General features: G+C 40.2%; 1 protein-coding gene across 1 annotated transcript; it reads left to right on the top strand.

Moving 5' to 3' along the window:
* The first annotated feature begins 388 nt into the window (after positions 1–388).
* RIT1 (Ras like without CAAX 1) lies at positions 389–10,624 on the top strand. The gene is made up of 7 exons (XM_036015870.1): positions 389–468; positions 812–959; positions 1,134–1,190; positions 3,723–3,796; positions 4,024–4,215; positions 5,886–7,055; positions 8,437–10,624. The coding sequence occupies exons 2-6, from the start codon at positions 854–856 to the stop codon at positions 6,114–6,116; spliced, it is 660 nt and encodes a 219-aa protein (XP_035871763.1). The 5' UTR covers positions 389–468; positions 812–853; the 3' UTR covers positions 6,117–7,055; positions 8,437–10,624.
* Positions 10,625–16,667: the final 6,043 nt, after the last annotated feature.

Here is a 16,667-nt window from a genome sequence, read left to right as displayed (position 1 = left end):
ACAGCTCCGCCTCTCGCAGCGGTGGCGCCATCTTCCCCCGCCGAGGGAGGGGTCACGGGTCAGTACTGGCGCCTGGAGGGAAGGAGGACGGAAGGGTCGTCGGACTCAGCGTAGCATTCACGTCCTGGAGGTACAAGCAGCGAGACGCCTCTTGAGGCGGAAGAGTGGGGGGCATGATGGCGGCGGGGGTGCCCCTGAGGCCCGGACGCTTTCTCGAAGAACGGGAGGGGGCGGAACCTTGGGACAGCGGGTGGGCGGGCGTAAGAGCCCCTGTGGCCCCAGAGGCACCCCGCCTTTGATCCCTAAACCTTTACTTTTTTATTTTTTAACTTAAAAAATATATATGTTTATTGGCTTTAGAGGAGAAGGGAGACAGAGAAAGAAACATCGATGTGAGAGAGAAACATTGATTGGTTGCCTCCCCTGACTCGCCGATTCTGGGGACAGGGGATGGAACCCGCAACCTAGGTGAGTGCCTTGACCAGGAATCCAATTCCCAACCTTTTAGAGTGTGGGACGAGGTGCCAAAAACTGAGCCACCAGGCCAAGGCCCCAAATCTCAACTTTAGCACTCGGCCCCTCCTCCTCCTCACTGTGCGGTGCCCCAGGCTGAAAAATTGTAAATTCCTTTGTGTCTTTCATTTTTTCCTTTGGAAAACCTGTGATGTGTCATGGGACCAAACTGCCCTGGAGGGCCCCTACAGTGCTCCAGCAGGGAGCAGGAGTCCTATGGGAAGGCAGGGCACTGACAGTGGGACTGTCCTCAGGGTTGTTGTCATCCTGGATTAAATATTTTCTTCTTTCTTGGTAGGTGCCTTTTCCTTGGGGCAGCCCGGGAGTCTCCAAGAAGAGAATGGATTCAGGAGCTCGCCCAGTTGGTAGCTGCTGTAGCAGCCCTGCAGGGCTCTCGCGGGAATACAAACTAGTGATGCTGGGTGCTGGTGGTGTAGGGAAAAGTGGTAGGTGACATCTTTCTTCCATTTTGTAAGAACTAAGGATGAAAATTTCTTAAAACAAATGACTTACACTCAAACCAAATGGGAGACTGCCTGTCATGCGTGTTGATACTTAGAATTCTCTCTGTGGATCAGGAACCTTTGGGTGGGTTTTAACTTTCATTTCTTGTTTTGAAGCCATGACCATGCAGTTCATCAGCCACCGATTCCCAGAAGACCATGACCCCACCATCGGTAAGCCAGAGTGTCACTTAGGTTTCTAAATAAACCTCATAGAAGTGTCTTGATGTCAGTTTTTAAAACAGTTTTTAACTTTTTATATTTTGAGCCTTTCTTGGTGTTTAACAAGTGTCACAGCAGTTGGTAAGCAAATAAATACATTTTTTTCCTCACTTAACTCTTTGTGGATATAAGCTATCTTTAGTCTCTTTTACTGAACACTTATGGGGCACTTTCTTTGTCATATTTTTACAGTTATACTATGTTGCTAGATCAAAGGAAAATTTTAAAGGCCACTTAACAGAAACCTTTTGCCGTCACTTCTCTAAGGGTCTGACTTGGGACTGACTCTAACTATGAGTCAGCTGGTTTGAACTTCCACAAAAGGAAGCAGAAAAACAAGTAGAGCCAGTCTGCTGAACCCTTACAATCCAGACATGCAGAGCCTGGCCTTCCACTGAAGCTCTTCATTTACTTCCTTATAGCTCAAGTTTGTTAAATAGTAAGGCCTTCCTTCATGTCTTTTATGACCCTTAATGCTCTGTTGATGGCAAAATGGTAAAAAGTGGTAAAAAGTAACTTTATTTTGCCTTTTTGTATTGCTTTTCTCTACAAAGACTTAACATCACTGTCATTCCTAAACCATAAGGAAGCAGGTTTGATTCTAAGGGACTATATCTCAAGATAAAACCTGCGGGCACAGACGGCGTGCCGTACTACTGATGTGTTCAGAATGTGACACTTGGTCATGGTCGTGGGTCTCCAGGAAGGATTTCCATTGACTCAGGCTCCTGCTGCTTGTTTTCCACAAAGGCAGTGAATGTCTGGGCCAACCCAGCTCTGGATGTGGTCGTTTTATGTAGTAGATGCTGCTGTGGGTGGGGGAAATAGAAACAGTGCTTGCTTTTTCATGTGCTATATTAAATTAAAGCATTGTTCAGGGATTCAAACTCTGGTAGGAGTTCTAGGAATAAAACCAAATTAGGGTTTAGAATAATTTACTTAGAATTCCAAAAATATCTTTTTTTTCCCCATTGATAATCAACTACTTTCCTGACAATATTAACTGATTCACCAACAAATACTTAGGTCAGTTGAGTTCCTTTGACTTCCCAAGCACTGTGGTAGGCCCTGGGGGTAGAGTGGTGAGCAAAGGGACATGGTGCCTGTTCCCACTGAGTTTATCATTTAGTGCATTTTGTTTTACACTTTGGCTGCTAACTCTAAGAAAAAGTCTGTATTGTAACTAGTACACATAAGTATGTGTGTATACATATGTATACACATGCACGTGTAATTAAAGTATCACAAAACTGTATAAACTACATGCAGTGCACCCTTGTATTTTCTGTTTAATTTAAAGTTTCTGCTAATTTTATTTAAGACAATGAATTGAGGCCAGCTCATTAAATTCATTCACAACTCACTAAGCCTAATGAATTTGTAATTTGAGAAACATTGGTTTAGTGAGCTCTTCACTTTTGTGGAAGAGTCAGAAGTAGGGGTTCAGGAAAAAAATTTCATAAGAAAATACATCAGGATTTAAGTAGCATTTGTTGGAATGATGGACATGGAGGAACTATGGCATATGGTTAAGTATATAGGGCTTTTGAGTCAACTAGCCCTGATTTTTAATTCTGGCTATATTATTAATTAACTGTATAATGTGGGGAGATTCAATTTTTAGAGTTTAATTTTTTTATCTGGAAAGTGGAGATAACACCTCATTGGATTATTATTGAATGAGTTCATGTATATAATTTACTTAGTGTAATGCCTGGCATCTAATAACTTTTTTTTTTTAATCCACACCCAAGGACATGCTTACTGATTTTTATAGGGAGAGGATGGGAGGGAGAGGGAGAGGGACATCTCTGTGAGAGAGAAACATCAATCTGTTGCCTCCTGTACGCTCCCTGACCAGGAGCTGAACCTACAACCCCAGTATGTGCCCTGACCAGGAATCAAACCCATGACCTTTCAGTTTATGGACGATGCTCCAACCAACTGAGCCTTACCAGACAAGGCCAATAACTATTTAATAAATGGTAAAGTTACTTTTTGGCCTAATATTTTTTTTTTAAAAAACAATCTCTCAGAATCCTTTTTTAGCTTAGAATTGTAGGTGCCCCTGGCCGGTGTGGCTCATTAGTTAGAGCATCATCCTATAGACCAAAAGGTCATGGGTTTGATTCCCAGTTAGGATACATACCCAGGTTGTGGGTTCAATCCCCAGCCTGGGCGCATAAACCAATTAATGTTTCTCACATCGATGTTTCTTCTTTCTCTCTCCCTTTTCTCTCTAAAAGCAATGAAGAAAGTCTTCAGGTGAGGATTTAAAAAAGTAGAATTGCAGGTAAAGTCTTACAAGCTTAAGCTGTGGAGAAAAAATAGACCTTAGTTGAAGACCCACTTTATGTATCTTGGTGAGAAAATGTGGCCAGTTAAAGAACTTGTGTAATCTGCTTTTCTATAATATAGATTTTAAAGAAGGGTTGCATATTTCTGCATTTATGGATTCATAGTACACCTTTTCTCTTTCTGTAGAAGATGCTTATAAAATCCGGATCCGTATTGATGATGAGCCTGCCAATCTGGACATTTTGGATACAGCTGGACAGGTATCAAATCCCAGAATACTATGAATAAAGACCTTTTCACTCTAGTAAAGAGGAGGAGAAGGCTTATGCAGAGAACATCACTAGTTCATGTCTTTTAATTTTTCATGCACTCTCTGACTCAGGATAGCAGGTAATCGACCTGTCTCTTCTTTAATCTGAAATAAATAGCTAATATGTATGTAGGTCTAGGTTGTATCAGTATATTAATGACCCTTGTTTCCTTCTAGGCAGAGTTTACAGCCATGCGGGATCAGTATATGAGGGCAGGAGAAGGGTTTATCATCTGTTACTCTATCACCGATCGTCGAAGTTTTCATGAAGTTCGGGAGTTTAAACAGCTTATTTATCGAGTACGACGTACTGATGATACACCTGTGGTTCTCGTAGGGAACAAGTCTGATCTCAAGCAGCTAAGACAGGTGAGGATAGAGTTGAAAATGCCATCTATAATTTAGTGGGATTTTGTTGTTCTGTTTACAGAGTCATCTGTCTTAAAGTAAAACTTTAAAATTAGCTTCTCCAGCCCAGGCTGGTGTGGCTCAGTGGATTGAATGCTGGTCTACAAACTGAAGGGTGGCCGAATCAAATCCCAGTCTGGGCACGTGCCTGGGTTGTGGGCCAGGCCCTAGTTGGGGACATGTGAGAGGCAACTGATTGATGTTTCTCTCCCTTGCTGTCTCTCTAAAAATAAATAAGTACAATCTAAAAAAATAAATAAAATAAAATTAGCTTTTCCCTAACCTTGAAAATTTCCTGGTATATACTAATTTGCTATTATTTGGGATAAAATTTGAATTTCAGAAATCAGTTTACAGGGCAGAATCCACCGGATAGTACTCAGATGACACAGAGAGTATGCATTAGGTCAGCAGTCCCCAGCCTTTTTGGCACCAAGGATCGGTTTTGTGGAAGACAACTGGCAATGTTTCCTTGGAGCAGGGTGGGGAGGATGGTTTCAGGATGATTCAAGTGCATTACATTCAAGCTCATCTCTTGCTGTGCAGCTGGTTCCTAACAGTCCCGGACCAGTACCAGTCTCTGCCCTGAGGTTGAGGACCCCTGCATTAATAGGCGACAGATTGGGGAGAGTTCAGTTCCTAAAACATCAGAAATAAATCTTGTTTATATTGCATAAGAAGAAACTTAAGTTCGACTTTAAGATACTTCCTGATGGTGAGGATTATGAGCTGTAGAAGGAGAGGATAACAGAAATTGCAGAGGATTTTAGACTGTGATACCTTTCAAGTTAACAGTCATATTTAAAATGTTGCTGTTCGGTATAGTGTTTCTGAATGCGTGAAACAGGCACTTATAAGTAGCAGTGGAAGCAATGAATGGCACAAATAGTTGGAAGTAGTTTGACTTTGAAAAATCTAAAAAAAAAAAAAAAAAAAAAAAAAGCCCTGACTGGCATAGCTCAGTGAATTGAGTGTGGGCTGGGAACCAAAATGTCGCAGGTTCGATTCCCAGTCAGGCCACATGCCTGGGTTGCAGGCCATGACCCCCAGCAACCGCATATTGATGTTTCTCTCTCTTTTTCCCTCCCTTCCCTCTCTAAAGATAAATGAATGAAGTCTTAAAAAAATCTATTCAGAGATTTCTATATAAAAATAGCCTGTAAATAGCCTGTTTATTGCCAGGCTATTTACAGTAGCAAAAAAATAGAAAAAGTCTAAATATCCAAAAGTAGGAGATATGGTATATTCATAACTGGACATATCGATTTCCAGTTCCTTACAGTTTTCAATGTCGTGGTTTAAGTATACGTCTGTTTGCCTTGTATTTTACTTTCTTAAAATGAAAAGTATAAAGAAAATTAAGATTGCATGTTTGATGTAACTGGTCCCTGTTCCAAAAAGTTATCTTTAAAATAAAGTAGAAATGAATTCTTGTAATTTAAAGGCAGCAGGAATCATATAACTCATGTAATTCAGCCTCCTAACATTATAATATGCACAGCTTTCTGCTTAAATACCTCCAGCATTGAGGAGCTCTCTTTCTGTTAAGGTATCCCCTGTACTTTTTCGGGTGGTTGTAATTGTTTTACATTGGTACCACTGTCAGTTTTCTCCTGTTTACATTTTTAAAGGTCACCAAGGAAGAAGGACTGGCTTTGGCCCGAGAATTTAGCTGTCCCTTTTTTGAGACATCTGCTGCATACCGCTACTATATTGATGATGTATTCCATGCCCTTGTCCGGGAGATACGTAGGAAAGAAAAGGAGGCGGTACTGGCCATGGAGAAAAAATCTAAACCTAAAAACAGTGTATGGAAGAGACTAAAATCACCATTCCGGAAGAAGAAAGATTCAGTAACTTGAAGGGGTGAAGTGTTTATGTGTGAACTGCAGTGCTCAATCAAAGCAGCCCACTGAAAGTAACTGATGGAGGGGACATGCCTACTAGGAGCTTTCGATGACGTGGTATTTAATATATTGTCTCAGCTAATTCTGATTTATTAACCTAGTGGAGCACTGTCTGCTTTTAAGTTGTCATATTAGAATTTGATTTATCATAGTTTGGGGTTCTTTTGCTATTAATTAATGTAAATTGTTTGTATCCAGGGGAATATATATACCATGTGTGTTTGACTAAACTCAAGAAGGATTTTTTGCCATATACTGTTACATATTATCTTTCAACTTCAGTTTCCTGGGATTATTCCAGAGAAGGACCTCCGTCTTTTCTGTTCACCGTAATGCTTCCTAGAGACAGAACAAAAAATCATATAGGGAAAGCAGTGCTAAAGAGATCAGTGCACAGTTCAGCAAAGAGCTGTGGGACTGACTCCTTTTGCCAATTATGCAGTGATGAGATTTGGGGAAATCAGGTCGTGTGTTTTGGTTAGGAAAAAAGGAGGGTCAGAACAGTGTTCACAGTATGGGCCTGGCTTTTCTAAGAAATGTACTGGGATAGGTGAGAACAAGTGGAAGCGTATAAGATGTAGTGAAGAGCTCTCCTATGATGTTCTTTCACTCTTTCTTTCGGAGTTTCCTTACCCTCAAAGGTAACGCTTTGGGAACCGTTACTGCATCACTAAACTCAATCTAAATCCCAAGTTGGAACAGCCAATGCCTTGTCCAGGTTTATTGCTTTACCCATAGATACACTCACCAATATATTTACATTAATTGTTTCCTGGGGCTTTTCCTTAGTTCCCTGTGCTCTTTAGAAGAGCTCGGCCTGGCAAAATGTTTTCAGGCCATTCATCAGACTGACTGCATTTTCCATACAGAACAGACTTCAGTTTGAGTAAAATTGTATACGTGCCTTTTTTTTTTCATTTTTTAAATATTTTATTTTATTTTATTGATTATACTATTACAGTTGTCCCATTTCCCCCCTTTCATTCCCCTCCACCCTGCACACCCCCTCCCACCCACATTTTCCCACTTTAGTTCATGTCCATGTGTCATAAGTTCTTTAGCTTCTACATTTCCCATACTATTCTTGCCCTCCCCTATTTTCTACCTACCATCTATGCTACTTATTCTCTGTAGTTTTTCACTCTCTCTCCTCCTCCCACTCCCTTGTTGCTAACCCTTCATGTGATCTCCATTTCTGTGATTCTGTTCCTGTTCTAGTTGATTGCTTAGTTTGTTTTTGTTTTTGCTTTAGGTGTGGTTGTTAGTAATTGTTAGTAATTGTTAGTAGTTTGCTGTCATTTTACTGTACATGTTAGATAAGTCCCTTTAACATTTCATAGTAATAAGGGCTTGGTGATGATGAACTCCTTTAACTTGACCTTATCTGAGAAGCGCTTTATCTGCCTTTCCATTCTAAATGAAAGCTTTGCTGGATAGAGCAATCTTGGGTGTAGGTCCTTGCCTTTCATGACTTGGAATACTTCTTTCTAGCCCTTTCTCGTCTGTAAGGTCTCTTTTGAGAAATCAGCTGACAGTCTGATGGGGTCACAACCCAGCAACTAGCCTGACCCACCCTGGTGAACACCTAAGGCTCTGTTCCTCAAACATAACAGGTGACAAGATGAAAAAAAAAATGGCCCAAACGGAAGAACAAATCAAAGCCCCAGAGCCAATACTTTTAAGTTACCAAGAGATAGCCAGCCTATCAGATGCACAGTTCAAAGCACTGGTGATCAGGATGCTCACAGAATTGGTTGATTTTGGACACAAATTAGATGAAAAACTGAAGGCTACACTAAGTGAATGAAGGAAAATGCACAGGGAACCAATAGTGATGGGAAGAAAACTGGGACTCAAATCAATGGAGTGGACTGGACTAGAAGGAAGAAAGAAACAACCAAACAGAAAAGAATGAAACAAGAATTCAAAAAAATGAGGAGAGGCTAAGGAACCTCCAGGACATCTTTAAACGTTCTAACATCTGAACTACAAGGGGTACCAGAAGGGGAAGAGGAAGAGCAACAAGTGGAAAAGTTATTTGAACAAATCATAAAGGAGAACTTCCCCAATCTGGCAAGGGAAAGAGACTTCCAGGAAGTCCAGGAAGCTCAGAGAGTCCCAAAGAAGTTGGACCCAAGGAGGAACACACCAAGGCACAGCATAATTACATTACCCAAGATTACAATGAAGGAGAGAATTCTAGAAGCAGCAAGAGATAAGGGGACAGTCACCTACAAAGGAGTTCCCATCAGACTGTCAACTGATTTCTCAAAAGAGTATACGTGCCTCCTTGACATTGACAATCATGAGACTCAGTATTCTAAGAAAGCCTGTGGTATTTCTGTTTAGTGAGTCAGCCTAGAAGCTTTAAAATGCCCAGGCGATGAATTTCTCATTGGAGATTTCTTTACAAGGATCTCACTAAATTCGCCTCAGCGTGTCTGAGTCTTGACAAAGCTTAGCTTAAGAGAATACCACTTTGATAATCTGCATAATTGAGAAACTATTGTCCTGGGAAGAAACAGCTTTAAATATCAGTGGTTAGTTCTCTCTTTTAGAATCAGGATTATTTTAATATCTGAACTGGTTATGTGTGGAGATTTAAGTGCAAAGGTGCTAAGAGTAATGTAGCATATATTGAACATTCCATGTCATTGAAGCAGTGTTCTTGTCCACTTTGAACTCTTTAAGAACAGGATTTTGTGTAGTGCCTCTTAAAAAGCACACAATTCCACTTACTGTGTCCATTTTTAATACAGGCAGAAGTACAGGGTTTCTGTGTGTTTCCTTATACTCAACACTCTACGTTTTAAGTTTAAAGAAAAATGATGGTTGTAACTTTTTTAGCTTAGTGGTTCCTTTTGAAACTCTTGGAAATATTTTTGCTACCAAATAAGTCATGTTTTGTGGTATTCATGCCATTCAAAAGTAAAAGACCCAGAATTTAAATTTTGCAGGACAATCTTATGGGAACAGAATGGTTCATGGAGAAGCATGAAGGTAGAAAATACAGTGCAATTCAGTTTTAACAGTATTTTACCACATTCAAACTAACCTATAGCCTTTTAAGTTTAATGCCATTGCTGTCATTACTAATGACCCAGGGAGCTGTTACTAGCATCAAGCAAGAAGTTGACAGCTATGTAATTACTTGGGATAGACAAGGTAGCAGAGAACATTGCCAGAAAGATAGGTCTGTAAGACAGGGGGGAATTTGTATTGTATACAAGAAAAATTAGGAAGTAGTGTTTTTAAGACTATCATATCAGGGCTCTTCCTTTTGGGAGCACGCCCAAGCCTTTCTTCTTTCTCAGGTGTGCATCTCCTAAACCCTAAGGATCCCCATGAAACTTGTACCCAGGGAAGCAATGGGCAGCAGAATCTTGTCTGGGGTTAGGCCTCCATTTCTCTGACTTTCAATAAGCCAGTAGTAGCCCCTCTTGGCTCACTTCTGTCACTGTGACTTTTACTTCCCAGTGAGCTAACAGCAGGCCCATCCTGGCTCACTGCTTTCCTATAATGTCTCTAGGGAGCCAAAGCAGCCTCACCTAGTCTCTCCTGTTGCTTCTTTTTCCTAGGCCCTTCCTTGTTTCACTGTCCCCAGCCTTAATAAATATACTCTCAAAATTAAAAAAAAAAAGACTATGACTGTCATGTATTTGATTTTTGGATTAATTAGACTATCAATTAGTACTGAGAATTCTCTTCATGGTGCTAAATAGTGTGAGGGATATAATATGTATAAGTCATATCTCTTAGTGATCATACAGTGTATGTAATTTATAAGCTCTAAGTAGTCAGCTTTATCACATTTGTGGGCATTAAAATCAATTACTGCCTGAAACATTGAAGAGAGGAAAATTCAGGGACAAGTTGAAAAGCACTGGAACTATTCATGTCCGTACCAGATTGGTAAATTACAAAATTTAGAAGCTAGTGTCTAGATTTATCTGTTTAGAATTCAGAAGGATAAGAGTGGCTCAGAAAGGGATATGTATTTTAACTTCATTGATATATTAGCAAGAACTGGTCTTGTGATGTTTGGGGAGAAGGGGGAGACATTGTTCACTTACGCCCTTGTGTATGAAGACAGTTTGTATGACACAATACAAAACTTATAAACAACTTGTGGGCTTTTTCTTTACTTTCCTATGTGTGGGGAGAAATGTTTGGAGTCATTGCAAAGGTCTTTTTAAGAAAAAAATGTAATGCCATGTGATTTTATATTGTGGAAAAGACTGATTCAAAAAAACCTGTAATGTTCACCATGAACACAACAACTGTGACAAGTGCTAGGGAGCATGCCGTGAAGTGCTCCCTCATTCAGGTGACCTCTTGGGTGGGGAGATGGGAAGAACACAGTGAAAATGATAGCATCTTTGCCACCTGATCAAGGGTTAAATTTGTTTCAAGTGAGTATACTAAATGTGAGAGCACAGGAATAAATTTTTATGTGAAGGTCATTGCTTTTATCTCCACTTCTCTAAATGGCATCACTGTTGGTAGAGAGATTTAGTTTGGACATAAGGAATTTATTTTCACGTCTTCATTATTTAATATTTAGTGAGTGTCACTAAAGGGTCAGTAACTGTCAATGTAGTTCACTACTGAGACAGGCAACAAAGGCATGGAATTCCATTCTCCAATGTCAGGTTTGTTGAGAAAGGCAATGGAATTATAGTCAAAGTGTATATGAGCCTCTTCTGTGCACTGAGCACTGTTTAAGAGCTGTAAGGGATTCAAAAGAACATAAAATAATTGCTTTTGAACTTTCATAAAATTTGCAAGTATAAAACAACTAGAGATCAATCATAAAGTACTGCAGCATGTTATGTGCTCCAAACTGAGAATGTTACAGGAATTCAGAGAAGGAATTAGTGTTGCCGGGCCCATCAGAGGAGCTGACCCTTTAAGAAGAGGCAAATAGAGCCCTGGTTGGTGTGGCTCAGTGGATTGAGCACCAGTTCAATCCCTGGTTGAAGCACATGCCTGGTTTGCTGGCCAGGTCCCTTGAGAGCGTGTGAGGGGCAGCCCATCAATGTTTCTCTCCCTCCCACCGCCTTTATCTAAAAATAAATTTTAAAGTCTTAAAGAAGAGGCAAATTAAGGAGAAACTGAATTTAACCTGAATATAATAACGAGGTAAGATCAAAGAGATGTAACTTACAAAGTTTCTCATGCTTAGTCTTTATTATTTTCTTAAAAGATTTTTTCTTAACTATAAATTCCATAAGCTCCTGACAAATAATTGGGAAAGTTTCATCTTTTCCAAACTGTCTTAAGAATGATGAGACAGTCCTTGCTAAGTTTGACAAACACTTGGCTTTTAAAGATAGCCCAGTACTGAAAATGTTGGATTTATAGTAATCCTGGATTTTCTCAGCTTCAAATTAAAATTTACTTCCAAATTATCCCACTTTTCATCAGTTTAGCTGGAACTGAAACTTAGTTCTGTACAAGTTCTCTGACTAAAGAAATTATGCACCTATCCTCAAAATATCTCCAAATGACCTTACTGCAAAAAAATAATGTGTCTTTTGCCCTTTTTTCCCCAATAGAATTGGGGTGAAACAATTAGGTAAAACATGAATTAGAATAAGTACATTTGACCTCTGGTCAAGATGGAGGTGTAGGTAAACACAACTCCCCTCCTCGTACAACCACAGCAAAAATTACAACTACAGAACTATTACCCAGAATCGTCAGAAAATCTGATAACCAAGGAATTTGAGAAGTCACATTTATTCAGACTGGTTTTTCATGTGTGTCTAAGGAAACAGACACACATGTCTAGGAAGCACAGAGAGTCCCAAAGAAGTTGGACCCAAAGAGGACCACACTAACACACATCATAATTAAAATGCCAAAGATTAAAGAGAGAATCTTAAAAGAAGCAAAAGAAAAGCAGAGAGTTACCTACAAAGGAGTTCCCATCAGACTGCTGATTTCTCCAAAGGAACTTTGCAGACTAAAAAGGATTGGCAAGAAGCATTCAAAGTGATGAAAAGCAAGCACCTACAACCTAGATTACTCTATCCAGCAAAGCTATCATTTAGAATGGAAGAGCAGATAAACTGCTTCCCAGACAAGGTAAAACTAAAGAAGTTCATCATCACCAAACCATTATTACATGAAATGTTAAAGGGACTTATTTTAAAAAAACAAAATCGAAACTATCAACATTAAAATGCCAATAAATTCACAACTATCAACAACTGAATCTAAGGAATAGACTAAGCAAACAAGCAGAACAGAAGTAGAATTATAGATACAGGGATCATTTTGATGGTTACCAGTTGGGAGAGAGAAGGGGGAGAATGGGGGAAAACGTGAAGGAATTAAGTACATATTGGTAGGTGCAGAATAGGCAGGGGCATGTTAAGAACAGTATAGGAAATGGAATAGCCAAAGAACTTACACACATGACCCATGGACATGAACTAAAGTGGGGATTGCTGGAGAGAAGGGAGCATCCTGGGTAAAGGAGGGCAAAGGGGGAAAATTTGGAACAACCATAATAGCATAGTCAAAAATTTTTTTTTAATAATTTTTTTAAAGATTTTATTTATTTATTTTTAGAGAGGGAAGGGAGGGAGGGAGACAGAGACAGAGACACACAGAGAGAGAAGAGAGAGAGAAACATTAATGTGCGGTTGCTGGGGGTTATGGCCTGCAACCCAGGAATATACCCTGGCTGGGAATCGAACCTGGGACACTTTGGTTCGCAGCCCGCGCTCAATCCACTGAGCTACACCAGCCAGGGCTTTTTTTTTAGATATATAATTTTCAATTGAACAATAAAATAATTTTAAAATATATATATATATATATATAATTTCACACACACACACAAAGCTACTTGCCCTGGCTGATGTGGCTCAGCGGATTGAGCGCTAGCCTGTGAACTGAAATGTCGGTGGTTCAATTCCCAGTCAGGGCACGTGCCTGGGTTGCAGACAAAGTCCCATTCCCAGTTGGGGGCACGTGAAAGGCAGCTGACTAATGTTCCTTTCACACCACTGATGTTTCTCTTCTTCCCTTCCCCCCTCTCTAAAGTAAATAAAATCTTTATTAAAAAGAAAATAGCAACTGTATATTTTACTCAGAAGTTTTGACAAGTTTTTCCTCAGTGAAAGTTTGATGAGTCTGTTACTATTCTTTCCTGGTTTCTTGGTTAACTGTTTCAATGGCATGTTGTTCACCTGTGTGGCTAGACTGCACCCATATCCTTGAAGAAACCTAGAACTTATACGTAGCTCTTATTTGCACAAAGATTGATGAGTTCCTGTTAACATTCCCAGTTTGGAGAACATAACTGACTTGCTGCTTGTTTGGCATCACTATTTAGAAGCATGGAACCAAGTATGGCCTGAAGGAGCCAGGATAGATTTTAAGGGAAATGGGGGTCAGAGAGCATTGAGTCAAGTTGTCTGTCCAGCCTTGCAGACCTGTTTTCCTTCACTAGCCAAAGCTGGTGTGTGGACAGCTTCCTTATGCTGAAATGAGTCAACCTCCCTTAAGACTCCTAACACATGGTTTTCTCCTGGGAGAATATAATTGATTGAGAAGACAAGGCAACATAAAAACAGGCTTTACATTGGCTAATTAAAACAATATATTGACAGATCTAGGATTAAATTTGTAGGTGGAGTTAGACCATGAAGATTTCTCAAAAGGAGTAAAAGTGACTTGGAACAACAGAGAAGTCAAGAATTGAATATATAGAACAACTCTGATAGAGGATTTGAGAGTGGGAAAGTCAAGACTATTACGTTACACACAGAATGGACATCAAGAGGCAAGTTTGGGATGAAAGGATATGAACTGGGATAACTGGGCAGAAAGTCATGAAGGTTGGTCTAAAGAGTGTCTGGGTCCCAAATGTCTGGTTATTCTTGTTATTCGTGTTTTTTTCTCATTGTCTCAACTTAGTCTCTGGAAATTTTCACTTGATAGATTTCTGATAGGAGCCAGGAATCTATTAAAACAAAAATCTCCCCAGGTGATTCTGATTGCAGCCATGCAGGCATTCCTAGATTAGGAATCACTGAGGTAGATGACGTTGAGGGGCCTGGGAAGATCATTGAAGGACTGTGTAAAGCAGTGATAGGTTGTAGTTAACAGGTGTGGAAAGTTTCAGTGAGTATATTTCTGCAGAATGGTACAGGGATGGGGAGCAGCTGGGAATAAGCAACAAGAAAGATGCACTAATAGTTGCAAGTAAAGAAAGAAGAGACTGAGGGCAAAGAAGAAAACTAAACTCATACCTTTTGATGAAGGAAATTACTGGGTCAAACAAAGGACTGATGTGTGTTCATGTTCGAGGTATTCTGAAATTTCCAATCAACATTTTTTTTTTAGGGGGAGGAATGGAAGGAGAAAGGGAGGAGTAGAAACATTCATGCAAGAAACATGAAATGCTTGCTTTCCCCAACTGGGGACCAAGGTCGCAACCCAAGCATGTGCTTACCAGGAATCGAACCAGCGACACTTGGGTTTGCAGGACAACCCCCAACCAACTGAACCACACTGACCAGGGCTCCAATCAACTCTTAAATATGAGTTGATCTTGAGACAAAATTACTGAAACTATGCAGCCTTGTCTATCTAATAGTCCTTGCTTAAAACAAAACAAAACAAAACAAACCCAACACCTTAATGGACAGCTGTTTGGTATAGTGTGTATGTTCCTCAGCACACATGATCAAATTATTAAGTCACCCAGGTTTGTTTTTTTTTTAACAAAAGCTGCAGGGGTGGGACATGTATCATTTCCTGCCCTTCCCAGAGCTGGTTATTGAGAGGTTATTACAGTTTGATCTGAGCCAGGAGAATGTCTTTAGATCCAAAAATATCCCCCACCAGATGCTTTTCTTAGTTTCCTTGCAGAATCTGTGGGTGAGGGAGTGGACATAGAGAAATGTAAAGGTTTACATGAAAGTGAGTGCAGATAATGTTCTCAGTTACAGTATAATCCAACATAAAATCTGCTGGTCAGGAAGGGATGCATGCATATAAACAGTCAGAAATAACTTAAGAGTCCCACCCAAAATTGTGACCATTCTTCCCTTCATATCCATAGACTTCTCAAGAGAATATGTGGGTCTGATTGTAACTAATAATATACCCATCACCACCACCAACAACAAAGCAATAACAAAAACAAAACTCAACTCTAGACCAAACTTCTTTTGAAACTCTGACTCAGAATAAGTAGGAAGAAGAGGCATTTGCTTTAGTCTGCTTCCTAGGTAGTATTTTGCTTTTATTTCCTAGCTGTCCGCTTTCATTCAACAAACCTTCAGTGAGTGCCTGCTGCATGTTAGGCATTGTGTTGTGTGTTGGGAATTTAACTGTGAATAAAAACAAGCACACAGTTCTTGGAGTCTCAATTCTGTTCTTTGGGCACCTCTAATTATACATGCAAAATTTCACGTGAAAGATGTGGATTAGATCTTGTGGAAGAGTGAGAAGGGGTAAGGCACAAGTAGGAATTTCAACTACTTAGGAAAGAATAATTAAATATTGGCTTCCAGTCAAGATGGAAACATAGGTAAACACGCTTTACCTCCTTGCACAACCACAAAAAAAATTACACCTCAATCTCAAAACATTATACTCAGAACCATCAGAAAATTGAGCTGTATGGAAGTCTGACAACCAAGGATTTAAAGAAGCCACTTTCAACCAAATGGGTAGGAGAGGTGGAGACATGGATACAGGCAAAGAGGTGGTGGCAGTGGAACAGATGGTCCCACATTCACATGTGGTAGATAAAAATCAGGAGGGATACCTTAGGAGTGAGTGATCCCAGCCCCAGGCCACAAGGCACAGCCCAGGATTCCAGCACCAGGAAGATAAATCCCCATAACTTCTGGTTGTAAAACCAGTGGGGTTGGGGCAGTGGAAGAGACTGCCAGATTTTCAGGAGACTCTGCTTAAAAAGCCTGCACAGACTTAGAATGTTTGCAGACCCAGCCCCTCTGGGATTCAGCACCAGGACAACAGCTGGAAGGTGCCAATCACAAATGGGGAGTTTTAACTGGAAAGTGACTGGAAACAGAGTAAGTGTTGGGCAAACCTCCAGAAGCCAGGCAAGCAGCATTAATCACTCTCTCAGACCTAACCCCATACAGAGCCACAAAGTGATGATTTGGGTTGCCCCATCCTGGAGATAACCCAGGGCTCCATCCCACACAATTTGCAGGTGCCTTTTCTGCAATAGGGCATGCTACTAAGACAGGGAGTCAAAGCAGCTCTACCTAATACACAGAAACAAACACCAGAAGGCTTCCAAATTTGAGGAGACAAAGGAATGTGGCCCCAAAGAAAGAACAGAACAAAATCCCAGAAAAAGAACTAAATGAAATGGAGATAACCAACCTATTAGATGCAGAGTTCAAAACACTGGTGATCAGGATGCTCAAAGAACTCACTGAGTACGGCAACAACATAAAAAAGACCTACAAAGAAATGAAGTTTACACTAAGTGAAATAAAGAAAAAT

This window comes from Phyllostomus discolor, chromosome 14, assembly GCF_004126475.2.
Source record: "Phyllostomus discolor isolate MPI-MPIP mPhyDis1 chromosome 14, mPhyDis1.pri.v3, whole genome shotgun sequence".
NCBI lineage: Eukaryota > Metazoa > Chordata > Mammalia > Chiroptera > Phyllostomidae > Phyllostomus > Phyllostomus discolor.
This window is presented reverse-complemented; position numbering and strand designations above follow the sequence as displayed.